At 42.7% G+C, this 27,513-nt stretch overlaps 1 protein-coding gene and 1 pseudogene across 1 annotated transcript; both read left to right on the forward strand.

Moving 5' to 3' along the window:
- The first annotated feature begins 2 nt into the window (after positions 1-2).
- Positions 3-26,032, forward strand: VhaAC39-1 (V-type proton ATPase subunit VhaAC39-1). Its single transcript, XM_084589819.1, has 7 exons — positions 3-190; positions 962-1,133; positions 3,606-3,784; positions 12,385-12,542; positions 16,915-17,091; positions 23,657-23,734; positions 25,613-26,032. Exons 1-7 carry the CDS (start codon positions 70-72, stop codon positions 25,772-25,774), a joined length of 1,047 nt encoding a protein of 348 aa, XP_084445945.1. The 5' UTR covers positions 3-69; the 3' UTR covers positions 25,775-26,032.
- On the forward strand, positions 1,249-3,575 carry LOC146205126 (uncharacterized; annotated as a pseudogene).
- Positions 26,033-27,513: the final 1,481 nt, after the last annotated feature.

The following is a 27,513-nucleotide window of genomic DNA, read 5'->3' on the forward strand; positions in this document are numbered from 1 at the left end:
GTTTTCTGCAATCTGCCTTGAGCCTGCTTGAACTGCGGTGAGCAGTCATATGATCAATAAGGTGTGAAAATGTCTCAGCTCCTATTTAATATGAGCAATGGCTATCTTGAAGGGTTGGTTCGAGGTTTTAAGGGTGGAATCCTTAAGCAGAGCGATTACTTGAACCTCGTACAGTGCGAGACCCTCGAAGGTGAGACGCCGTGGACTTTTAAACCCGCGCTTGGCGCTACACCCATCCCCGGCGCCCTTTACCTTGGTATTCCTTGCATATGTTTTAAACCTTCGCGCATCGTACTGTAGTGCAGCATTTATGTGACTTCTTGTTGTATTCTGTGATATCATTAATTGATCAGCTTGAATTTGTGCACGCTACCGACTTTACAGGCGGCGTGCTATGTTTTAGAGCAGGTGGTTGCAGATCCTCTTTTGCTGTTTGCTGATCACAAGTTTCACTCGAAACTTTTTGCTTCTCGATACAGAAGTATCGAAAGACGATACTTCTGTATCGTTTTTAAAGACGTGTATTGTGACCTATCTCTGTGCATAATGCAAGCGTACTTGCATACAGGTTCCGCATGAAACGGAGATAAGTTTTTGCGGTGCTAGGGTAGGGTATGTGCTATGGAGGTTATTTAGTTTAATAAGCAGGTCATTCTTCGTGGATACATGCGAGGAGCGCTTGTGACTTGTTTCAAATTCTCTCAAAGCATGAAAACCTGCATAACGCTGCAGTAAAAACAAGATTGCCGATTTTTCTGCTGTCTTGTCGCTGCGGCTAGGTTACAATTGCGGTGCACCATTTCTACACATTTTTTTTAGAAGTCTGCTTGCAATAATCAACAGTCATCTGGATGGCAGTGTTCATTTAGGCACGTAATTTTGCGTAATGAGCTTGTTGCCACAAGAGTGTCATTTTCGTCTTCACAAAGATATAAAATTTTGTCCTGCTGTTTTCTTTCAGATTTGAAGCTTCACCTTCAGAGCACAGATTATGGTAACTTCCTGGCAAATGAAGCAAGCCCTCTCACTGTTTCTGTTATTGATGACAAGCTGCGTGAAAAGCTCGTGGTGGAATTTCGGCACATGAGAAATCATGCTGTTGAGCCATTGGCCACTTTCTTGGACTATATTACGTAAGCATCATCTTTGTTCTGTAAACACCTCCACCTTTATTGGAGTATAACCTCCTGCATTATCCTTGCCTGGTCATAGGTGTTGATGTCAAAAGATGCTGTCGCATTTAAGGCCATGGAGGAAGAAAGAATAGGGCTCGATCAGTGCACCTGCACCGTGGCGAGAGCGGCTGCTGGTGTGTGCCACTAGTGGTAGCAAATTGTTTACGAGGCTATGCTTTCCCCGTTTCTGCTTGCAATTGCACAGGACAGCGGCACGCGCATGCGCTCGCAACCAGGACTTTTAGATAATCTTGAATGGTTACGGCACGGGCACCAAGGCTATATTGGGGCTCGACTTAACTGAGGCTTTCGACAATGTTGCCCATGAGGCAATATTGAGGAGCCTATCAGGTATAAGGCCAGGGGGTAGGACCTTTCGGTACATCAGATCATGATGTCAGGACTGCAGAGATTGTGATCGGAAAAGCAAGATCGGATTCCTTCCTGCTGAGAGGCGAGGGTACACTGCAGGGGTCGGTTTTATCGTCATTCCTCTTTAATATAGCCTTGATCAAGATACTGCCGAGGCTGGAAGGAGTATCTGGTTTGAAGCACACATTTTCCGCGGGTGATGTCACTCTTCGAGCCACCAGGGGTAGAGACGGACAACTCGAGGGTATGCTACAACTGGCAGTAGATATTGTGGAGGAGCTAGGTGGAGAGGCAGGACTCTCGTGCTCTCAGTCTAAGTCCAAGCTTTTTGTAGTAGATAAACCAAGAAGGATACATGCGTTGCACTATGTGCCGCTACTGCCGCTAGATGTAAAGGTGGGGGTGTGCTGGTCGCTGAGATTCAAACGATTAGGACTCCGGGCATGTATTTGCAGACTAACCGGAAGAATAGGGAGGATTTAGGAAAGCCTAAGAATACGGTAAATGCTACTGTGAGACTCATTAGGAGAATGTTCAATCGTAAGGCAGGGGTGTGGGAAGTGGAGTTATGTCAGCTGGTACAGGCGTTCGTGATCAGTAGAATACTATATGCGACACCTTATATGAAATTGGACGCAACGGAGGAAAACAAGGTGGGTGCTATGATTAGACAGGCATATAAGGCGGCCCTTGAGTTGCCTAACAATGTGTCCGCCGAAAGGCTGCTGGGATAAGGGGTGTACAAACCCTGGAAGAACTATGGGAGGCACACCTGGTGAAGCAACTCAGTAGGCTTTTGAAAACAAATCTGGGAAGGAACATATTGGAGAAGGTTGGAATTGGGGTTGAGGCTCCATCCGGTGGCATGAAAGTTCAGGTGAGGCGGAAGATGCACAAAGGGTTCTACATAAAGCCTTTGCCCAAGAGTATATCATGAAGGTCGCAGGGAGGCAAGAGCCAGAGCTTTACATGCTAAGTATGGGAACTACAAAGGGGCCGTCTCTGTAGATGTTGCAGGTTACAAGAACAAGGACGCTTTTGCAGTTGTGGTGGTAGACTAACGAGGATGCTCGATGACCTCTGGATCAGTCGGAACTCGCTCCTCAGAAACTGCAGAGGAGGCAGCTAAGTATTAGTTATATAATCACACTAAAGCTGACCTGATATTCAGCGACTCAAAAACAGCCATCTGAAATTTGGCAAGGGGCAGAGGGAGGTAGAAATTGTATGGGTGCTGGCATACTCTGGGAACCCTGGGAACAAGACTGCTCACATAAATGCTCGAGGCTTCGTCAGCCAAGCAGGTGAGCTGGCAGTTTCGAGGAGGTCCACGAGAAATGGGCTGGTATCCTTTCACGATATCACAAATCACTATAACCTCGAGCAAAGGATTTATCCACCCCCGGGCAAGCAATTGGTCAAGGCACAAGAATGCGTCTGGCGAAGATTGCAGACCCGCTCTTTCCTCAATCCTTATATATTGAGCAAAACATACCTGGAAGAGATTAAGCCAGAGTGTAGATGGTGTCAGGAGCTGACAGCATATGGCCATGTCCTATGGGAGTGCAGCATAGCGCTGCCGGCGGCGGATAGTATTATGCGGGATCAGTCTTTCGAGCAGTAGGAGGCCGTGTTGGCCAGCTCAGACCCAGTCCAGACCAGGGCCGTGGAGTGGTTCACTCAGGTTGCCGTCAGCTATGAGCAAGCATGGAACAGTCCGCACCTGCTGACTGACGAAACAAAGTTTTTCTATCCATGGAGAGAATGACCGGGAGTGGAAATATAGGAGTGTATGATTGGGATCACTCCTCTGTGTTCAAATGTTGCTCAGCACATGGCATGGTAGTTAGAAATAAATATAATGTTCAGTATTGTACTCGGCTCTTGAGACCACTCTAAAGCACTCTGAGAAAATTGCTTTCATAAGTACAGTGAGATATTGTGTGGGGTTTTGCAATTGTTACTCGAGTGATGCAACAGCACGTCGACTGCACCTCTGGGAACATAGTAGTTTCACATGGCCGTGCTGACAGTAACAGCAGCATTTCCCTTTCACAGGTACAGCTACATGATCGACAACATCATCCTGCTGATCACAGGGACTCTCCATCAGCGACCTATTGGGGAATTGATCCCAAAGTGTCATCCTTTGGGCAGTTTTGATCAAATGGAAGCCATTCACATTGCCTCCACACCTGCTGAACTTTACAATGCAGTGATCGTTGACACGCCACTTGGTATGTCTTTCCTTTTATTTGTGCAAACTGTCAGAAATACTTGGCTATGAAATTTTTTATAAAATCCCGTTACAATGCTGCTTATATAAGGCTGCTGACTTGTGCATTACATGGTTAGTTACCAATTACCAGTTATCCATTATTTGATGCCGGTCAGCTAAAAGCTATGTGAATAAGCAGACATAACTTTTTCATCATTGATGCGATCTTTTGGGCCCTGCAGGGGGCACCTGTTTAGCAGATGTTTGGTGTACTGTGTGACACCACAGACCTCAAGCTGTGATACTGCCGTGTCTGAGGAAAATGGGATCCTGGTGGTTTAGGCGATTCAGAGTGTTTGGACCCCACTTCCCTTAGAAGGGACCTCCGTGTTGACTCGACTAGGGTAAATTGGCAGTTACCTTTCCTGTACTCTCCATCTTTCATTTTCTGGTCTGTTGACCTACAACTTCTCTGTCTACTCCCTTTTTTTGTTTTTTTGTTTTTCCAGGCAGTAGAGGGTTAACCTGGGGTGGTGTAACTACCTTGAGTTGCCCATATTAAGTTATAGTAATGGTGTACAGCTGGCGTGGGCAGGACTTGCGGGAAAATTTCTGTCCCGTCCTCTTATTGGGCTCCATGGTGGGTGGCTGGCACTGTGGCCTAACGACAACTTCATATTATGGCTACGCCTGCTTTTCCAAAACATCAACCCCTGAAGAGAGAGGGTGCACCGATGAAGCAGCAAACTTAAAAAACAAAAAAAAAAAAAAGTCCACCAACTTTTTTATGTAGTCCACAGTGAGAAAACTGTGTGAAAAGACTGTGCAGTTTATCTTCCCATGGCTTGTTGCAAAGACCCTGAGGGAAGTAATTGGCCAAGACTACAAACTCAAAAAGCTAGCAAATGGCAACCTCCTTTTGTAGGTTGCCAGCAATTGCCAACTTTGGAGAAATCCCTGTGACCCTGCGCAGATCATTGAACACTGTGTGGGGAGTTATTTCAGAAGATGACCTTAATTATGCTACAGAAAAAAATTTCCTAGTTGGTCTGAAAGAACAGATCATGACAAGTGTTTATAAATCAAAATAAGTCAAAGAACAAGAAATTACTACCAAACACATTGGCCTCATCTTTGCACCAAGCATGCAGTCTACGCTGTGGAGGTAGGATGTACTACAAAGACATCACTCATACATTCCAAATCCGCGGCATTGTTTTAAGTGCTAGAAATGTGGCTACAACTTTGAAAGTTGGAATGGCCAACTCACGTGTACCAAATGTGTTTCTCACGGGCATCCTGTTAACACCTTCGAAGTTGAACTACACTTTTCTGCGAACTGTGAAGGCAACTACTTTGCTTTTTTATGACCTCGTCCAGCTTGGAAAAAAAGACAAAATTTGGTAGAGGTACTTAAGACCGTCTGCATGCGACAGTGCAAAACCATTTTTTTTTATGGCCACAAGTATTTTAAATGTACCATCAGTTTTTTTGCTGCTATTCTTTGTCCTCTGCTCGTTTTTTTCTGAATTGCCTCCGCCTCCTGCTGCCAGTGTTGCCTTGGCTACTTGTTGAGCATGTCGAAAACTGAGTTCGATCAGAGAGACCACTTGATTAGTAGAGAGTGCTGCAGGCGTCTTCAAACAAGGCTCCACGGTACAGGCCTTGCAAATGCTTTGGTTCTGAAAAGGCACAGTGATGGTGTAGAACAAATGCAGCCAGACGTGCAAAGAGAGCACTGCCCATCATGCACACAACTGTTTGCAGGCAACTGGCATGGTAGAGATATTATGCGTCCCCGCTGACAACCTCGCTGTCTCTTATACTCAATGCCACGTGGGACGTCACCAGCACAGAACCACTCCTCCTCTCCCCCTTGGCCGTCCCACTTCAGTGTGCCGAAACAATTGTCATCGTCAATCGCTTTTCCGCTGTGCCTGCTTTCCTCTGTCTTTGTGAAGATGCCATCTTTCTCGGGTACCATAGAGTGTTCACAACAGATGGATTTTTCCATAATGGTTCTAGTAAAGGTTGCGCTTTAAAAAGAAGTGGTTGCCTTGAAAGTCATAGAAAACATAACACGGAGAGAAGCCATAAAGCACCTTTCGTAGTTACAAAATCCAACATACTTCATTGTGGTGTAACAGGGCGCAGCATCGCAGCAGACTTCAGCACCTGCCAAGGCCGCACGCAGTACACCTGGTGCAGGGGCATACATGCCTCAAGGCCTGTATTCAGAGTTTGCGTCGTTATTAAAGTGTCGCTATCTCACGTGACCTCAAGTCACCCAATTGGTCGAAATGCCAGAACTGAGTGTTGCCACTGCGGAACCGGAAGAGGTGGCGACATTATGTTCCGGCGTTTCCACTAATTAGGTGATTCGAGGTTTGGGAGATAGTGACACTTACGGTAACGACGCAAACTCTGAATACGGGCCCAGGTGGAAGTAGCAAGCGTTTCACCACCTGCCAAGGTCAGCTGGCCCCAAAGCCTCTCCTCACTCAGGAAGACCTAACTCAAGTGTACCCATGCTCTCTGCATGAATGTCCATGCAATGGACTCAACAACACAAGATTGTCCTGTGCCTTCGACGTCTCAGAGGCAACGGGTCTCCTTGGAGTGACAAAAAAAGGCAAGGCCCAAATCACAGGGCCAGACACAAACACCTAGCTCCACGCTCTACACACATGGCAAAAAATGACATGCATGATACACTGGAATTATCGGGGACTCCTCACTAACTTAAGTGACATAAAGAACATATTGTCAACATACTCACCTGTTGCTCTGTGTTTACAGCTGGCGAACATAGTTCCCCACCCCATGAACATTCAGAAAACTTGAGATCTGCCACAGTGGCCGAAAGCAGGCAAGTAGGCTCTCAGGCGGCATAGCCATCATAGTTCAAAATGGTATCTCAGCTTAGGAACACACTCAAACTTACACTAGCAGCGATAGCAGCCACTAAATCAATTGCGGCGTGCTTTGTATAGCTAGAGCCATGCATTATGCTTGCCATCCGCGATTTACAAGAACATTTCAACCAGTTACCAGAGCCGCACTTGATAGTGGGAGATTTTAATGCCCACTCCTACTTCTGGGGAAGTGAAAAAAACTGACACTAGATGACAGGTTGTCGAGAATTTCAAAGCGAAAGCATTTCTTCTGTCATGAGTGGCGTCACCAGTGTGTCTCAGCAGTGTGTGTGTGAACAGAGCCTGTCATCAGAGCGTGTCTGCACTGACGTTGAAGAAACACAATAGTCTACATGCTAGGAATCAAGCCACAATCCTTCCGTGTTCCAGTCGAGCGTGTTAACCACTACTCTATGCAAACGTCTTACAAACGTCCATTATTCTCCTTGTCTAATGTAAGGATGCTGCAGAGTATGAAGGGAACAAGACAAATAAAAACATTTAAAGAAGAAAAAATAAAAATGACTGAATAAATTAAATTTACAAATAATTTAAAATGCATCTAAAAGACATTCTAAAAAATGACTGCAAGTAAATGCTTTCACATTACTGCACCTAAGCAGACTTAAGTGTACCCCTGGAATCTTATTAAGTAATACTCTTTGTTTACTGAACACTGGTAAGCCTGCCTACTGCTCTCTGAACTCAGGGTAAATGAGTTTCAATTTGCCCATTAGTTTACCCTCTACATTTACCGATTTTAAATGGGATGTTTTAGATAGCTCTCTACTGAAGCAATCACTTACCCATACTTATCACTCACCATCTCTACCGGAAGTCATCCATCCATACAAAACCATACCGTTAGAAGGTGCATCTGGTGAACTGGCCTCTTTTCCATGAAAAAGCCAGTCTGGAAGTTTTTCCAGGTGGCATGGGCATTGATGAACTAAAAGAAATAATTAGGATGTGTATTAATCCTGTTGCACACCTAGTATTCGTCAGTCATTAGGAGTAGTAAGATAGAATAACAAATTTGGTATACACAAGAATGTAGTTAAGCAGAAGGCAACAAAACGAAGCTTGGGAAACGTTTCAGAGATGTCCTGTGCAGAAGAATCTTAAACGGTCAGAGTCCAAGCCAGTCGCATATGTTGTGGCACTGAAAAGGCTTCCTGGCAAAGCTGTATATATCATCTGTAGGCAGCCACATAAAAGAACTGTGGTAGCAAGTCTGCAAGCTTAACAGCAGCTTCTCTCGATTCACATTTCCTGTTCCGACAGCCCCTGGTACTGAAACAAATATTGAAAATCATGCTGACATTTTAGGGGAACATTTTGCTGAAGTGTTCAGTTTACTGCTACACAGACTATTTTTTGAAGCACAAAACTCTGAAAAAATCATACATCCCACAAATGACAGTGCCAATGACCGTTATAATTTACACTCCAGGAACTCCATAGAGTACTGTTTGCCAGTAGACAGACTGCCTGGCCCTCATTAAATCCATTACTAGATGCATGCACATCTCTCAGAACCCTCTGTAGCTGCACTTTTAAAATTATTTAATGAAATATGGGTCTCAAAAAAAAATACCTACGGCTTAGAGGAAAGCAGTAATTCAGTAATTGTACGTTCCCTCAAACTTGGAAAGTCAACTTTCCTCTTGTAGTAATGGGCCAGTAGCACTCACCAGTTTACTATCGGACCTCGTGAACCTCTTGACATCCACCAATGCGATTTTAATAAAGCATGCTCTACAGTTGTCTATTTCGTCTAGCTAGAGAATACTATTCATGGAGCATTCATACATCAACAACAGTGTCTAGTAGTTTTCTTTGATATGAAGAAAGCTTATGATACCTCCTGGAGGTTTGGCATTCTCCATGACTTAGCAGAACTGGGTGTGTGCTGGAGAAGGCTTAACTGCCTGAAAGCTTTTTGTTCGATTGTTCATTTACCATCAGCCTTAGCTCAACCCTATTGAGAAACTTAATTCAGGAGAACAATGTAGTACCTCAGGGTTGAATTTTAAGCGCTACTTTCTTCATTGTAAAATGAATTCTGCAGCGAGTCCATTATGTACACTATCAAAGTCCAAATAGCACTCCTTCAAATACCATGCGCATTCTTCAGTGTATAAACCTGTGGGAGACAGATAGAAATGACATCAAATAAACTAGCGATTTGGATTAACAGGAATGGATAAAAAAAAAACAGTACCTGTTTTATTCTCACTGAAAAGAGGCTTGCACATCGACTCCATCCTGCATCTAAACTTTCTAAACTGTGTTACCTTTAAAGCGAGCCTTTCGACAAAAAGAAAAATCTGGCATTTTTGCCTCACATAAGCATCAAAAAGAAAACCTCCAAATCTCTGAACATACTTAATCCATTTAAGGAAACATTAGGGGTCTGATAGAATGTGCCTTTTGCACATCTGTCGCACTGTTGTGTGCTCTTGCCTAGGTTATGGATGCATTGTGTATTGGTTTGTGAGATCACCCTAAAAGAACCTAAAAAACTCATACCTAAAAAAAACTGGATTCAGTGCATAACATGGGCAGTAAGGTAGAAAGTTGGGCGAGTTGGTACAGAGCCATGATTGAAATAATGCCCTGCACTACAAAAGACTGAGACTAAACACTTAATATACAGAACAGCCAGTAAACCACAAACAGATGCACCTGCGTGAAAACTGCAAGAAAGTTTCATGTTTTATCGATGTATAAAAATTCAGTCTGGCACCTATCACGTTTTTTCCCGATACAGTAGGCCTCCTTAACTTCTCGTGTTAACCGATCTCTATGATGGAAAATAATGTTTGTTCGTGAAAACAGTGGGTAGCAGCCTTGTTCATCTTTCTTGTTACCTTTCTTATTTTCTTCCTTCTTTGCATTTCCTGCAGTGTATAGCCACGTGCGAGTAAAGGTCAGATGACAAGGCCCCTAAGTGTTCCTTCAGACTCACATTTATACAATAGCCCGTCTGACCAACATACACCTTACCACAAGATAAAGGAAACTCATACACAACTGCACGCATGCAGGGGACATATTGTGATCTGTGATTAATATTACACATGAAGGGGCTAATATTCTGTGCCAAACCAAATTTTTGATGGACATAGGGACACAATCTTGCCAGTCTAAAGGGGACAGAAAAAACAACTAATCCCATAATGATGGGCCACATTCTTTGTTATGAGACAGTTGGTGCTGGTAAGGGATGACCGAAACCTTTTTCACATCACATGAATCGTTATGTTGAGTGGCTTTAAAGTTAGATTTCACATATTTCATTATCTTTTGAGAAACTGCAGCTATCACCGGCATGGGATACCCAGCTGTAACCAGTTTGTTAACCTGTTGTGCGGTACTAAGATCAGCTAAATGGTAGCAAGACTTCAGTAATGCCGCTCAAAGGAACACTATTACTTGTACAGTTTTTTTACAATTTTAGAGTGCCCCAATGTAAACAGCAATAGAGCTTTTTGTGACCTCGGCTGGTAGTGCCAAAAAGTATGCAAACTTTCAAACATCAACTTATATCCAAAAACTGCATGTATTGTTCTTAGGTAGCTCACACGTGAATTGGAGACCAAACCCGCATTCCTTAAAGACATTAAGAACTTCATTGGCAACGTTTTCAGTGGTGGCCCCTCCTACAAACACCAGGTAGACATGTTATTAATGCTAGGAAGTTTGCTATTAATAGCCCTATCTACTGTTTACTAAGTTCCGGTGCCACCTTATAACCAATGTGAATCCCTACTTTCTGAATGAACATATCCTCACGCCACGACACGTGTAGACGTGTGAGCTATCTTCTATCTGTGCTATGTGTGAGCTAGTTGTGTGGAGAAGTGGTGCCTGTAAACCACGTTTTATGTTAGTTCAAAGAGCCAAAGATGTCGAGGAAAAACTTAGCACAACTTTATGATGAACCCATTTCTCATTTCATCTTTAGCTTACTGCGAGGCAAAAATTTACTTGTTGAAATTTCTTGCGATGTTTCGTCCTTAAAAAATCTGAACATCCTAAATTAGTTACACTACTACAAAAATAACCTTTTAACGCTCTGTCATTCTACAGACATAACAAAATTTGAGTTTGGTGCATGATGGCCTAGTTGCCTATGTGCCATGAAACACAACACAACACACAACCTTTTGGGGGGCTTTTTTGTAATCAGTGTATATTTGGCTGTGTATATTAAAGAGTTTTAATGACCAAACAGTGGATATTTCCAGGTTATTTATACTTAATCAAGCTTTTAAAACTCGTGATTGAAGGATGCATGGGCATGCGTTGTCTGATACTACATTTGCACATGCATTTTATTTGCTTCAAGGCATGCTAATAAAGGCAAGCAAACACTGTTCATAACAGATATTGGAAGCCATGAAGCCTCATTTGCATGTGACAATAACAAGTATGAGCACCATATATTGATTACACACAGTGGGCACTAGAGCAGTGGTGTGCATATGTAATTTTTATCTGGCTCTTTCTCAGTGCTTCTGTTTCAAAATTCTCTTTTGTGATGCATTTTGATGACGAGAAAAATAGCATGGTGAAGGAAAATGTACATAGTTGAACTTGCTGTTCTCATATTCACTGTGTGTTATTAGTGACTTTACAATCCCTATGTAAACTTTTAATGACAAAACTCCCTTGTGAATAAGGCCCCCGTGCTAGGGGCCAAAACATTATCATTGTTCATTTTCTAAACTTGGCTGATGGCTTCAGTGTTTTTCTTGCGTGTCTTTCCCCACCAGACAGGATTCTGTCATACACTTGACTTCATAGAGCTACCTTGTTGTAATCATAGCCACTTGACTTCGTTTTGCTGGTGCCTGCTAATTACTTCATCTCAAGTAGCATGTTTAGCTTGTGGAAACAGTGCAAGAATGCAAAACAAATGAGCAGGTAACATTTTCCTCCTGTTGTTTGGCTTGTCTTGAATAATGTGCATTTGCTTGCAAAGCGTCTCTTTGATAGTGGACTCGTCAAATTTTAACGCAATAGCGTTAAGGGCCTCGTGTCGCAAAAAAGTCGGTGTCGGCGGCGGCGGCCGCCGTCCCGCGTCGTCTGGCGTTGGCCGTGAGCGAAAAATCCCAGAAGCATTAATAAATAAAAACGAGTAGGAAAAATCGCCGACCTGAGGAATCGAACTTGGGCCTCCGGGGTGCGAGACGAGCAGGCTAACCACTCCGCCATGCCAACTAGATGGTTTGAAATGGACAATGGCGCGCCTATTGATTGCGATGTTGTCTCAGAAATGTTCCTTGGAGAAGTGTATTGTGGCGTATAACAATAATTATGAGCATGTAAATTACAGAATTACAGAACACGCAGTTAAGCGAGTGGCAAATTACTTTTCCGCTGTACTTCCTCTTCGCTTGGCATACACGTAGCGCCATCGTGCGTGTGGCGCACGGAATAAGATAGACAGGGCATGGCCTCCGAGATCTTCATCGCGCCGGCTCGTATCGGCAACGATGTTAGAACAAGTAATTATCAAACAGTCATGCTTTGGACAAGTTAACGAGTGTTGTATCATGTGAACTACGTCTTTTTGTCACTCAAAAGCCTGGCAAGCAAATGAGTAGACGGTGCGAATGGGGCGCGATAGCGCTATCGCATTCCATTCTTAAAGGCGAAGCTTAAGCGTCCTCCAAATTTTTTTTGTGTCATGCAGCACCATTCTTCGTGGACTGCATCTCTGAACAAGACCTCGATGAGATGAACATCGAGATTATCCGAAACACCCTCTACAAGGCTTACCTGGAAAACTTCTACAAGTTTTGTGAAAGTATTGGAGGCACTACTGCAGATGTCATGCTCGAAATTCTAGCGGTGAGCATGCTTCTACCTTATTTTTTATCCTTTAGCTAAAAGATCTTTCTTTTTTTATTTTACTCCAGTGCATGTTGGCTTATTAGTTACTTGCTTTGTAAATTGATGGCCACTGCTGAAAGCCTGTGTGTGCTATCAGGGTGTTGAACTGGAATTTTTTCAGATTAGAGTTCACACTTTTCAGGTTCAGTTTTGGGTTTGGCAACAGAGCAACATTCTGTTCTGGTTTAAAGAGCTTCAAACCTGTTCATATGGATAGAAATGGGTTCTGCACCAAGAAGAGTATTGAGCATAAATGGGTTACCTAATCAACTTTGTTGGTGCTCTCCCTTTTTCTTGTTAATGTTGGCATGGAAACTAAAATGCAGTATTTACACAAATCTAAGTTGACTTTAATTCTAAACAGAAACCCAAAAGCTGAAGGCCAGGGAAGAAAAAAATAACACTATTCTTGAATTAAGCTGACCAAAATATGAGAAGTGAGAGCAACAACAGTCGCAGAGCACAGTCAACATTCATTTACCAGAGGCACTGATCATGCATGTCGGGAAATTCCAAGCAAGGTCATATAGAGCGCACAGGCTGCCAGGCCACATGACGGGACAATACTGGTAGTGGTGGTAGTGGTCTACTCAAATAGTAATCGAAAAAAAGGGAAAAGAGTGCTGCTATCTGTGTTACTATCGTGGCAAAGGCTGTCTAATATCTGAGGCACCCGAGCTGCAGCCGGTTGGAAACAAAAGGGATATGGAGAGGATAGCGAGGAAAAGAGTGCAGAGGGGAGGGATAGCAAGAAAGGAGAGGGGGAGCTTTGTACATTATTTACAAAATACAAAAGGTGAACGAGTTCTGGACAATGCTCCATGACTCATGAAATTCCTGCTGTGTGAATTTGCAGCCATTCTCTCAAGTATTTTCGTTGGCTATAGCTAGGAGTAGCAATGATTACAGTGCTGTCTTGATGGAGTATTTTGTGGGGGCACCACCTGTGTGTGAATGTTCCAGTGTCAATGGATGATTGTCATATTTTACAAAATATAGTTATACATCCTTGAATCTAAGCCACTTACGAGATTTTTATCTCGTGTTCTTAAAAACTATTGGCTCAGATGTGAATAAACATGGTAATAAAAATTTGATGCATGCAATATATGCCAATTTGACATGCTTACTGTCTACGTCAAGATTTATGCAGTTTTGCGATGAAAGCTACCAATTCAGATACACTCAAAATAAAATTGTTTTGCTTGCTATGTTCATTTACAGATTTTTAATTTGGCATTTTATCTTTCTTGGCTTGCTTCTCTCCTGTGTCATACATTCACATAAAGAAAAGGAGAGATTTAGAATATACCTTAATTAGAATGACACATAATTAACATTAATTATTAATGCAAGGCTAAAATTCAACTAACTGCACAACAGTTCGATGTGCACCAGAAAAATAGATGTTTTCCAAGCAGCAACAAGTAATACTTTATCCATGCTCAAAAAGAGGTGCTGGCGATGTGATGTTTGCAAGGCCGTTTACTTTGCTACTGTTTCCATATTGATAGACATAAATAGTGTTATCTGTCACTGTGCTTTATAAGAGTATTATAAATATATGGGATATACATAGAATGTTTAAGCAGTTTAAGCTTAGTTTCATTCAAAATTTGCAAGACGGAGAAGTAAATAAAAGGAACTTAACTATGTACACATTCAGTATTACTACTCAGCGCAGGCATGCTGCGACAAAAAGCTAGTCAGTTTAGTATGTACGCACTCAATTTAGCATTTTCTGAAACCATGCCGGTCAAGTCCTAGCTCTCCGTATGAGCCCTGGTTTTTGTTATTGTTCATTTACTGTAGCTATGTGAATATATTTAGCTCTGATGTGAAACGAAGGGGGGACGCGACCTTTGAAAACCGAAAAATCGCGAAAAAGTCGATTTTTGGAAGATTATATATTCCGGTAGTATGTCTTATAAACTACCATTTCTGTAATTATCAATGCCCAACTCGCCGTAGAAATGCTCGAAATTAATTATTTAACAAGCGGCGGCAGCCGCGGAGCAGCGAGCAAGCGCCGAAAATTCCCAAACTTCGCGCGCGCACCATTCCTCTCCCGCCCAACTGAGCGCCGCCATCTTGGTCTTGTTTTGTTTGTGAATTCTTGCGCTTTCTTCTGCCACCCTCGGCGGCGGCGACGGCGGCGCGGTCGAGGCGTGGCTTGCTACCGATTGAGAGCCTCGTGGCGGCTTTCAAGTTTCCCGCGCTCGAATTCAAGGCTGCGATTGGGCAAAGCGCGCGCTCCGCGAGAACGCGGGGGATCGGGCGACTACTATTGGCTGCTGCGGCCGCTGACGCGTCGGTCTCCGCCTCCCCGCGTCGTCTGCTACGGCTCTTTGCTGTCGTTGTTGGCTGCCTCGAGGTGCGACACGCATTCAGTGCAGACTTTGCTAACTTTTTTTTTTTTTTTTCGTTTCGGCGTTTATGCCGCGGAAGATAACCCGGGAAGTCGCTTGTCGCGTTTGGGCCGCTTCTTGTTCCTCCGGCGAGATGCCGCGATAGATAAACCGGGAAACCGCTTGCTGCGTCTGCGCCGCCTACCAAGCTAGGGCGAAATGCCGCGGGGGAATCGGGAATGCCGATTGTCGCGGCTTGCAGGGCTCAGGATCGACGGATCTCAGCATGTGGAAAGTGGTCCGCGGCACCAAGGCGTTCGCTGTAGCTGATCGGCTAGTCGCACAGATGTTCGCTGTAGCCAAGATCGACGGAGCGCCATAGCCCTAATGTATATTTTGACGGCCGCACCGGACTTGTTCGTGATAATTGCGAGTGTTCGTCTTAAGTGGGGCCTTTATAAGTGGGCTCGACTGTACCTGAATAAATTTTTGAGGGCAAGGCAAGCCCATGTATTCAAAATATTATGTCTGGAATTTGTCATAATTAATTTGGTTAATCAACATAGGTCTAATTGATAACAAAAAATCCAATTCTATGCTATTTTTCAGCAAGAAAATTTTGAAAAAGGGCTTTGTCTTGCCCTGAGGAACCTATCTAGGAATCAGCATGACAAATTGCACAATGCCAGTGCCTTTCACAATTTCTCCAGGCTTGATATAAAGGACCTATTCGAACCAGTTTGATATGCTTCTGTAACTTGAGAATTAGCGTGCACAATACTATGAAACTTGGTGGTTTTTCATTTGTTAATGCCATGAGCCTGTCTTGAAAATTTCATCATGATAACTTGAGAAACAAAAAAGTTATTGTTCTCTCAACCTTTGAGAGCCGTTTTCTCAGAATCAACTTTTTTCACGGTGTGGCTGCTAGGGAAAGTCATAGCTCAAGAACCGCTTATTGGATTTTCATGAGGTTTTTTTTGTTATATACCTAAGTAAAATTCTGAGGGCAAGACAATTCGTTTTTTTTTCAAAATATTTCATGTGTAATTAGGGGCAGTCAATTAAAATATCGTTAAGTCAGGTGTAAATTTGAACACTAAATTTGGGGCTGTACTAAAATTTTTCGGAGAGGAAATTTGGAAAAAGGGAATTGTCTTGCCCTGGGGAAACTATCCAGGAATGACCATAACAAATTTCACACTGCTAGCACATTTTGCAAATTCTCCAGGCCCGCCCCTAGGGACCTATGTAAACTATCTTGATATACTCCTCTAACTTGAGAACCGATGAGCCCAGCTCCATGAAACTTGGTAGTTCTTCAAATGTATGTACTATGAGCATACCCTGAAAATTTCATTCGAATACCTCAAGAAATAAAAAAGTTGGTGTTCAAGGGTAGCCTCCCCCCTTAACATGAGATACAAAATTAGTCTATTTTTAAATGCTTCTCTGGGCTCAAAAATAAAGCAGCCAGGACACGGGGTATACACAAACATTCCTGTGGGTGCAAAAGGAGAGGCAGTGGAGTCATTGTGGTAGAAAAACTTGCCATCCTCTACACACAGTCCCTCATGACTTCAAGCATGTTGGAAACAGAAATATGCTAACAATGTGCTATTTTTTAAGAAATAGTGGTAACAAAGGTTTAAAATTTCTTTAATTTAGGAGTAGGTTAGGGTTATTTTCGCCACGCACATTCATGTTCTAACACGCAGTTGTCTGACATTTGCATGACGTTGGCTAAAAAAATGTTGGCTGTTCAGCAGATCTGCTGAAATTGCTTGAATGTATACAAACTCATGGAGCAGTCAAGAACCACAAAATGGAAGAAAAAAAAAGCGGACCTTTTAGTGTTCAGTTATAGGGACAAATGTTTCTTCACAGCCTGTAGTAGCTGCAGGCAATATTTGTTTTGATGCATGTGTTGGAAATTTTTAGCCTAGCCTCATGTATGCTTGCTTTCCACTTTGCTCCCACAGTTTGAAGCTGATCGCAGGGCATTTATTATCACCATCAATTCATTTGGCACTGAACTTACAAAAGAAGACCGTGCAAAGCTTTTTCCCAAGTGCGGCCACCTTTACCCTGATGGACTGAATGCCCTTGCTAAAGCAGATGACTATGACCAAGTGCGGAACATTGCAGAGTACTATGCGGTAAGGCTTTGCTTTCAGGGCAGTTGTTTATATTGTTCTGATTCACATCTTTCTGGGCTGTGGCTTGAAGTCTGTGGTGTATGCAAGTGAATAGTGAGGCCTATGCCTGTACAAAAATTTCTTGTTTTCTGTGAGAAAAGCATAAAGTAAACTGTTTTGATGCGGGTAACAAAAATTCCTAAATTCAATTCTGGTTAAAATCGGAGAGGGTAATACTTCGTTTTATGCACTAAAAAATAAATCTGCGATATTAAAAGTTGACCTTCATTGTTATTTGGTGGAAGGAGTTAGTACAACACAGAATGTGAAACACAATACTGTGCCTAGTATATAGCGTTGTGTATCTTTATCATAGCAAACATTTTCCCGCATTAACTGCTGGATTGTTATTGGTGAAACTGCACGGAGTTTCCATATTACCGTAACTTGTGTCTCACAATACGTTTTACAATGCTACCTAACCTGGTCCAGCCTCACAGGATTCAAACACATATTCGTCAGCGCCGAAAACGAGGAACTGAAAGCCACCAACATCAGGTTGACACCAAAGGGTTGTGGTGCCGCCAGCTGCAGATGAAAGCAGTTTCAAAGTACTCGCGCATATTCCTCGCTTGTCTTGACACTTTTCTCAGCAGACAACAGATAACACTTCTATTGCCCTTGAGCAGCTGCTCAATGTTGGTGTCTTTCGGTTCATTGGTCATGGGGTAGGCAGGTGAAGAGCTTGCATCATGTTTGGCTGAAGCAGGTAAGTACCATTGTCAAATTTATTGCAATATTGTGCAAACCTCATTGGCAGTTGAGGCAGGATTTTGAGTCTTTACGATAAAGATGCAGAATACTACATAGCTCATCCTGCACCTGTAATCAACATCTCTGCATTGTGTTTACTCCGCTATCATCTGACAGCAGGAGCAGTTACAAGGTGCTGTTGCAAATCCCTTGCTTTGTCTGTAAGATTAAGATGGCAATTGTCGAAATGTACAGTTAGCTTGTGCACTGTGCTTGTTTAGGCCTGAAACACATTGGATGAGGTAGGCTTGCTGTCCATTCTAACTGCAAAAATGGGTAAACTTTTTCATGCTTGAGGAAGGCCTTGTGTCATAGAAGAGTGTTGGATACATTAGGGCTATGGTATAGGGAGACAGTAAAAAAGCAACACAGAAGCAACTTAATGCCATAGTTACATGTACAGCCCAAACAGGGTTTGCATAGGCCGCTGGAATTCTTGAATACTGATGATATTTTAAAGCGTTTCAGGAGCCTTTGAAGCCCCCCTGAATATTGATGCACTCTTTAAATTCCTTGAAAAATTAAGATCGAGCTGGTTTATTTCTTGAAAGCAAGCTGCTATGTCATGGCGACTAGAAGCACCATTCAGAGGGAGCAATGAAAGATGGGGTAAACAAAGCCCAAAAGCGACAGTGCAGCACCTGGCAGAACAAGGGTCATTGTCGAGTGGCCCACTTTCCCTCTGTCTCTATTAGGCCATAAATCCTTCAACACGCACTTGGCAATCCCCCTTACTTTCTCTTTTTTTTTTCTGTTTTCTTGTTTCCCTAGACTGCTCTGCTCTTAATACGAGAAAAGCATTGTTTCCTTGGCAATCTTTCCAGAGGCTTGTTTTTCCAGTCCTCTCCCTGTCTTCAACTGTTCCTTCTGAGGGACGCTCTAATTTTAACACCAGTTACACTGGCCCTAAATCGTCAAGTGCAGGCAACATCATTACATCATTTTTCCATTGTGTTTTGAGGTGTGTAGTGCGAATTAGAAAGCCAGGGTAGATGGAAAATGAAAGTTTCAGCCTGCCTGGCTCAAACATGTGGGTTATGGCATGTGGGTGAGAGATGGGAAGCTCAAGCTGGAGCTTGCTTTGTGTCACTAGCATTGGTTTTCTGATGAAGAGAAGTGGCTTTACATGTGCACACGCTTCGCGGCAGAGCTGGTGTAGCTGACATGTACGGGTGAGGAGAGGCGTGTTACAGGCACAGCAAGTTCACACAGTTGTAGAGAGACGTGTGCAAAGCCGGTGCTTTTCAGCAGAGTAGTGGGTTTTCTCATTTTTGTATTTTTCGGTTCCTCGGATTACGGAGATTTTAGTTGAAAATTTGCTTCTTCTCTGTACTCGCGAAAGGTAGAAATTAAGACTTAACTAACAGTCTGTGACCACTGCACGCCACTTCAGGTCCTGAAAAATGAGTCAAACAGTTTTTGAAGTGCTTATGTGGGCAAGCCCTTAGAAAAACGTAGACATGATATCGCTACTCCAAGGCAAGAGGCTGGGGACAGTCTATTCTAGGAATTCGAGGTGACATCTCTTGTGCTGTCAAGGTGTACGAGAGTCGTAATTAATGCGAAGGCCTTGATGTGTCTGTCACTGCTGTTCAAGAAAAGGAAGGAAGCAGTCTTTATATGGAAACCCACGACACATTTTAATGAGTGCAGTGGATGCCGCTTGGGAAGCAAAGAAACTGTGAGACGGCAGCATACCCTTATGCAGGTCACTTAGAGGGAGTTGTTTCCCCTTTATGTGGCGATGTGAGGGAACACTTGATGATGAAATTGATGTTGATATAATGATGGTTCGGACTCGCAAACATTCTTATTACTCGATGGCAGGAAAAGAAGGTTAACTATTTATTTATATAAATGAGAAGACACAAGCAAAGAGAAAGCTATTTACATGACTGAACCGTTGATCAGACGAAATCAGCCCTGGATTAACCCAGAGCGCTTAGATTTAAACCCTCTGTCTCCGCTCTTGGTGGACACGGCAACCAATAAGAGATTAGGCGACACTTCCCACCAGGCGGTGGTTAGGTAAAGAAAAATAGTTTCTGTCAGCTAACCGAAAATTGGGGAAAAGATATCGGCTAATCAAATACTTGGAAAAGGAGAGGTGCCAAGCAAACATGAAAACAGCACTGAAGTGACTGCAATCCGAACCTCTGCCTTCCCCTATGTTTCCTTTTCGCACAAGTGCATACGGGACAAATGCTGCGGGAGCAATTGCAAAGGTTCTTTATAAAAAAAAAGTAAGCTGTCATTGAGGGTTCAAACACTCAGTGCCAACTCCAGCTTGCCCAGGCGCCTTTTCTGAGCACCCGCAGCTCAAACGATCCATTGGAGGCTTATCGCGCACTGGTCAGCCACCGTACACCTGCTTTCTCACAATAGGCTATATGCAAATGAGTAGTGGGAATGAAGCGCATGTAACGAAATGAGCAGGCATACAAAAAACATCCACTGGCCACAGAAATGGCATTCAACACTGAGAACACTGCACAAAGCTGCGCTCTAGAAAGACGTCTGTTAGGAAGTGAAGATGGGGAAGGAATGAGCGCTCTGCAGTGGTGGGTTCCGCCGGCAACAATAGAGCAGCCACCGAGCCTTTGTTGTGCGTCCGCAGTTCCACCAAATTGGTAATCACCGTGACCAGGGACATGTGTACATTGAGCAGCCATCTCGTGTCGCGGGAAATCGAATGGCGCATCAGAAAGTTCAGCGAACTTCACAGAGGGGCCCACTAACTTTCTTCGACGACAAACATTTCAGGCAACAGCTCAAACAAGGTCAGTGGACTAAATGTTGCAGCCCAAGACTGACCACTCATTTCAGCCCTGTAGCTACAGTGCAGGATGCTACCGATGCTGCAGTGCAGGTGTTCAGCGTGGTTTAGGACATCTTCCCGATAGTTGCATGAAATGTACCACCTTCCCCTTTTATTCATGCCGACAGTGGTCAGGGGAAGTTAGTTTGCTGCTGCGGCACGCTGCGGCACTGCTGCTTCAGTGTCTTTTCCAGCACTGCATGTGTGCTGGAAAAGACACTGAATGCCTGCACGTGATCGGGAGGACTCGGCAGTAAGTTAGCAGGCACGCTTGAAATTAAAGCGCAGGATGGAGCTTGAAGGTGTCTGAAAAAAAGAAATTGAAAACTGAGAATTTCTGTGGAACACTCAGCTCTTCAAGAATGCTGAGATTGAGAATGGCAGAAATATTTGTCAGGATGAACAGTTTCTGCTGAAAAGCCAGAGAAGTAAACAGAGACGGTGTCCATGGAGAGGGAAATCAGAGCTAAGGAAATATCAAAAGATTCCTAATCTGTGTGATCTAAAACAAAGACTTCTTGCCCTCTTCAATTATTGCCAGTGTATGCTTTCAATCCTAGGATTCTCCTAGAATTACATGCCAAATACGTTGTGTGAACCCCGAGCCTGGATAAGTTGCGTTGTTCACTACTGCACTGTACTTCACTACATTTCACTGTATTCTTCTGTGAAAGCATGTTGCCCAATATTTTTTAGAATACTAATTTTGTGTAAAATTGATTATGTCCAGCGACTGCAGACATCTGCTTTGCTCTGACAAGTTTATTAAGTCAACTGAACCGCACTCAACCTTTACGGATGAGGGGTTCATTTGGGGTTAGCAGTCCTGGAGATGCAGGTTTAATCTTTCAGGTGGATGTCTAGGGAGTCTGGTAAAAGTTCACTGGAACTGAGCATGCAAGGTTTATCCCAAAGCACATAGGGATGGGGAAGGAGCAAGAGATGGCCACATAGCACCTTTTACATGCTATCACATTTGGGTGGTAGATACGCACATCCAAGCACTGCCTGCATTTTTATGGCAGAGTTATATGGACTATTGAAAAAGTCATATGTGACTTTTTTGAGGGTATATGCTATACATACTCATTTTGGTACTGATACAGCTGTAGTACATCAAGCGTATTAAGTATGTAATTGTGACATGTGCATGGTTTTGTGAACGATGCATAGTGTTAAAATTAACTACTGTAGATCTGTTGTGGTGAACAAAGTTGCGATAAAATAGGTATCCTTGTTTTGCAAGATAATGCATTTTTGCAGCATTTTCTTTGAAGGCTGCAAATCAGAGATTTGCAAGCATGTAGATTGTTCTCTCTCATTTAGTTTGTATTGCATGTGTGGCAAACCGCAAAGGCTGCATGCATTAATTGGTTAAATGTCTATCATGTTGACAACAGCAGTTTCACTTCTTTGGTCAGAAATGTGGCAGTCATAGGCGTTAATGAATTAAAAAAAAATTTCTTCATGGGGTTGCATCTAATGAGCTAGGTGCTTGTGAACTTAGACAAAGTTGTACAAGGTATTTTCCATGGAGCTTTTGTGCGGTTTGTTCACCAACATAGAATGCTGCATTGCACAAACCTGTTGGCCCAGGAGAATTCCTTGCAGGCTGAGGTGTTCAAAACTCAGTTTGCCCCTGAAGGAGCTTAGTGGAGTTTGCAGAGCCAGGCATGGCCCAAACTAGGTTCCTGTGGTGGGTGCTCTCAGTGGGTGGGCCACGTATGATGCAGCTGTCACTTTTTCACCTCAGGGGAAGATTATTTTCTCACATTGCCCGCTGGTAGGTCATTTTTTAATGCTGAATCATTTATGGATGCAGCCCAAACAATTTTGGTCCAGTTCTGCTGCAGAGCAGTGCTGTTTCTGTTCAGAAAAAGAGCAACATACTGTCAATGGCTCTCCCTCTCATCAGAGAGAAAGATTGTGTGGGGTGAGTGTAGTGGTGGTGGTGGTGGTAGCATTTTTAATTTAAAACAGGCTGTGTATTATGAAAGAGAACTGAACAAGGGTTGAGGGAGAGCCTCAGTTCATAAGCCAAGCCAACGTTTTGACAAGTCCTCTTGTCGAATTGTTGGCTTTGCATGTGAACTGAGGCTCCCCCTGAACTCTTGTTCAGTTCTCTTTCAGCCTGCATATTAAGCATTTAAACATTCTTGGCAAAGGTGACCACGGTGAATTGCAGGGTTAGGTCTAAAGAGGCAAACCAGAGAGCCACTGCTGGAATGGAGTGAAGGGGAGAGTGTATGGCAGTAATATGATTGTGTAATGTGTTGTCAAAAGCCTTGCATATGGCAGCAGTCACTAAGGCTTTGACCTGTACAGCGTCTCTTGAAGGATAAGGGAAATGTCCTGGGTGGAGAGTGCTAGGCAAAAGGCATTGAGAGTTATAGGGAGAAAGTCAGTGATCAAAAGATGGGAGGTGAGCAGGGGAGCACCATGCGCTCTGGGGTTTCACACAGAGGAAGTGAGGAAAATAGGAAAAAGGTTATTAATGTGAATGAAACAATAGGCCGATAAAAGGTTCCAGGGAAAACGGGGCACGGCAGGTTGTCTTCCAAGGCTGCTATTAGAGTCATGGCTGTGCTCTGCAGTGTAGGAGAAGCAAAGCTAGGCTTCCTGTAAAATGAATGAGGAGCACCAGCTTCATCTTCAGTGTGAGTAGGTCATGTTCTTTTTCCATTCCTTTACTGTTCCTTGATTCAGATTCTACAGCCTACACTCTCAATGCCCTGTAGTGCTTAGTCTTCACATCGTGCTTTTACTTTGCTGCATGACCCATGATGAACATTAAACTACTGATATATTCTAACAAGATTTGGTATAGATGTTTTGACAGTAATGTTTTGCACCTCTCAGTGGCTCACTGTGTGATTAGTATACGGCAAGTACTTAATTCATCTGTACATTAACTTTTTTTTACAGTTTTGTAATATTTAATGTGCTCTCTTATAGCAATACAACGTGCTTTTTGGTGGAGCTGGAAACAATCCTGATGAGAGGACACTAGAGGACAAGTTCTTTGAGCATGAGGTATGTCACTTGGAACTGCCACTTTCTGAATGCAGGAGAGAAAAGATTTATAAGGTGTGAAACATAAAACAGCACATCATTGGAAATTATATTACATATGCTTGACTGTATCAAAACACTATGGTTATTATAGGGCTCTCAGTTATCCATGCTAACAACCTTCTAAATTATTTACATCCCCTTCGTTTTCTGAGAAAGTATGTTCATTGTTACCGTATGCACCTAATTAATAATTTGACATATAGGTCATTTCTTCAAATATATTTTACCTCAGCAAAATGTTTAAAGTTACTTGTTTGAAAATTATTTAATTTACAAGTATATGGGAGAGCTTGAGTACTTGACAAAATTAAAGGTATATATATTATGATTATAATCCAATCTTAGCCAGTTCAAGCCGACTACAGCTGAGAGGTCTGAGAAAATTGAGACAGCATGCTAAAATACGGAGTCAGAAACTCGCAGTTTGAGAGTTAGTACATGCAGTCTTCCATGCAGTGGCAGTTGCTGCCACTGCTATGCAGCAATTGCTTAGGGTTTTGTACTGCCCATTCCTGCTCTGCAACTCCTTTAGTCCTCCAACGAGGATTGGTCATTCATGCCTAGCGAGCAGCAAAACTAAGTGGTGCCCTGGCATAGGGGCGCCAACCCTGTGAGAAGGAGCCAAGCCATCGACAAAAAGATGGAAGAACTCCGTCGGCAATAATATCTAAAGTAGAGCAATAAAGTTTATCCTATCCTATCCTATCCTATCCTACTCTTCTTACCATTCCCTCAACTTGTTCAGTATCTTCCCTTTCTCTGTTGCCCATGCTGCCTTTCCGTGTTTATAACCACCTTCTCTTATTCTCATCAACTGGCTGTGAGCCTGATGGGCAGTACCGATCATCTCGTTTTAGATCGTCGCATGCGTGTGCACAAAATCAGTCTGGCTTGTGGAGGACAGTGTAATAGAGCAAAGTTGCAGCCTCCATGTACTGCCGAGTTTCATACTAGCCACTTCGATAGTTCTCAATTTTTGACGCAGAACTGCACATTTTTGGTCATAGTAAACAATAAAGAAAAGCATGACAGAAGCATCAGGCTCAAAGCTAGTCTGTGCAATCACCTCGCATATACTGAAGCATGCACTTTAGGGCACCTTCGCTGTTCGCGACAGCGTCTGTGTGGTCGAAGACTAGAATTGCAGCCTGCTAAAGTCAACATGCTTTTAATATTCAAACTAGCCTTGCACTTGAAATTTTTCTATTCGTACAGCTCTACATATTATGTTCTCAAATCTTTTAAGATTTACTTGCAAAACATAGGAGCCTTTTATTGTTATTCATTTAAAAATAATGAATTATCTGACAGAGATTTGAAGCCTAAAAAAATGTGGTGCTATTGTGTTATTGTTGAGGTCTACGCCCCGGTGTTTTGCATGATGAGCTGCCTTGTTGCAGTACCTCAGAACTGTCCAGGACAAAGAAAAGCCAATGATGGTCAGATTTTGTAATGAGTTTGGCCTGTTTGCCAGTTAATAATAGGATATGGTCACACCCAGTATGATCTGCTGTGTCAGTAGTTATTTGCACTGTACGGCAGTTTAATGTACTGTGATACACCCAGCTTGAATTGGTAGTTAGATGGACATGTTTCCACTACCACTGACCTTCCACTGTTAGTGAAGCTTTTACTGCAGGTTATGCTGAGTACAGCGAGGCAGTAAATTAATAGTAAAACTACATTTTTAAATAGGAACACATAGTTTACATTGATATGGATAGAGCGTATTATCATTCAGACTAATGTTGCACCACTTATTTTCAGATTTCAAACCCTTTTTTTTTTAATCATTTTACCCTAATTTTAGTGCTTTTGATTTCTGCTCTTTTGCAGGTGATGCTGAATGTAAATGCCTTCATGCAGCAGTTCCACTCTGGAGTCTTCTATGCATATGTGAAGCTGAAAGAACAGGAATGCCGCAACATTGTCTGGATTGCTGAATGTGTTGCGCAGCGCCACCGTTCAAAGATTGACAACTACATTCCAATCTTTTAGTTATCATGTAGCCGGCTGGCATAAATAGTTTGGTGTAGCATGTATACGAGGCATGACTAAGCTGTGCCATTGAAATGCTGATTGTTAAAGTGTTTAATAAGAGGCGACAGCAAGACTTGAGCAGTGTTTGCCGTGTCTTTGTGTGGTAATCAGAGCTGTGTTGAAATCGTAAAGCTCTTTTTCCATCAGTTAATCTGTTACGGCAGCCCGACTACAAACATTTAAAAGGGCCAAAATAAACCTGCAGTCCCCTGTGAATGTGTATTTATTCAGGACACTTGAAATATCTGCTTTGTGTAAATATTGCTGCACATATTGATATATATATATATATATATATATATATATATATATATATATATATAACAGATATAATGTTCATTTTGTGTTTTGTTGAGACAATAAATGTAACAAATAACTGGTGTGCCTTCTATTCGAATGATAGACGGGCTTATAAGCAGGTTGCTGAAGATTTCGCGTCGCCACAAGTGGTGTTCGTGGGAATCAAAACTTAAGTGGGATGTTTTTTTTTTTCAGGACTAAACTGGCTTGTACATGATTACAAATTCCACTAGACTCAGCTCTGCCAGGTTTCTATGTGCAGTTTATGGCAGAAATTATCATTTCCCACATCTTTGCAGATTTTTCTTGCTAGAGAGGAAAATTCACTCTAAAAACGTGGTGTATAAACTACAGTAAATGGACAACCCTTAAAGTTTGGAAATCTTCAAAATGAAATATGGGGTGCACTGCCTGATGTAATGGAATTGTCAGAGGCTTAGTAAGGATTGATATTGCTGGTATGTCAAACACTGCAGAATGAGCTAAAAATTTATGCTAATGTTGCATTTTTTCTGCTTTGCTGCTAGTTTTGATGCAACTCTGAGACAGTTACTGCAAGCCAGGTAAATATCATCTGCAACCATTGGAAGTGCAAGTTACTCCTTTTGCTTTAATGTTCTGTATTGCATGCATCTAACGCTGGTTTTCAGTTATTTACTCACATGTCGTCAACTTCCTAACATCCATCAAATTTTTCCATCCCAATCAGCACGGTTTTCAGAAAGGCCTTTCTTGTGACACGCAACTTGCATTGTTTTTAAACGACATTAGTTCCAACTTAGACCTTAATATTCCTACTGATGCACTCTTCTTAGATTTCGAAAAAGCATTTTATAAGGTTCCCCACAAGCGACTATTACTAAAACTGTCAAGAATTAACTTAAATGCATCTGTATTTAATTGGATCGAAGATTTCCTTACTAACCGCTCCCAGTTTGTTCTCGCTAACGATTAAGTTTCCAGCCTCACCCGTTCTCTCCGGTGTACCCCAAGGTACCGTACTTGGTCCTCTTCTTTTCCTTGTTTATATTAATGACCTACCCAACTCCATCTCTTCTAATATCTGCCTTTTTGCCGATGACTGTGTCATTTACCGTCCCATACATAACCCTACTGATAATTTGGCTCTTCAGGCCGATTTGACAAAAGTCGAGGAATGGTGTCGAAATTGGTTAATGACTCTAAATGTTAACAAAACAGCCCTAATTACCTTCCATAGATGCCAACACTATTCTTCGTACAACTACTTACTAAACGGAACTACTATCTCCTCTGTATCTTTTTTGAAATATTTAGGTGTCACAATTTCCAGTGACCTTACATGGCATTCTCACGTTACATCTGTTACTAACGATGCTAACCGCACACTTGGCTTTCTTCAGCGTAACCTAGCTCAG

This window comes from Amblyomma maculatum, chromosome 1 (genome assembly GCF_055883805.1).
Source record: "Amblyomma maculatum isolate TAMU_Amacu chromosome 1, ASM5588380v1, whole genome shotgun sequence".
Lineage (NCBI taxonomy): Eukaryota > Metazoa > Arthropoda > Arachnida > Ixodida > Ixodidae > Amblyomma > Amblyomma maculatum.

Excerpts from the sequence above, each read along its gene's own strand:
- VhaAC39-1 (XM_084589819.1), top strand. The coding sequence starts at position 70 with ATGTCTCAGCTCCTATTTAATATGAGCAATGGCTATCTTGAAGGGTTG. Across the intron at positions 3,785-12,384 it reads GATCGTTGACACGCCACTTG|CACCATTCTTCGTGGACTGC; the intron begins GTATGTCTTTCC and ends TGTGTCATGCAG. Across the intron at positions 23,735-25,612 it reads ACAAGTTCTTTGAGCATGAG|GTGATGCTGAATGTAAATGC; the intron begins GTATGTCACTTG and ends GCTCTTTTGCAG.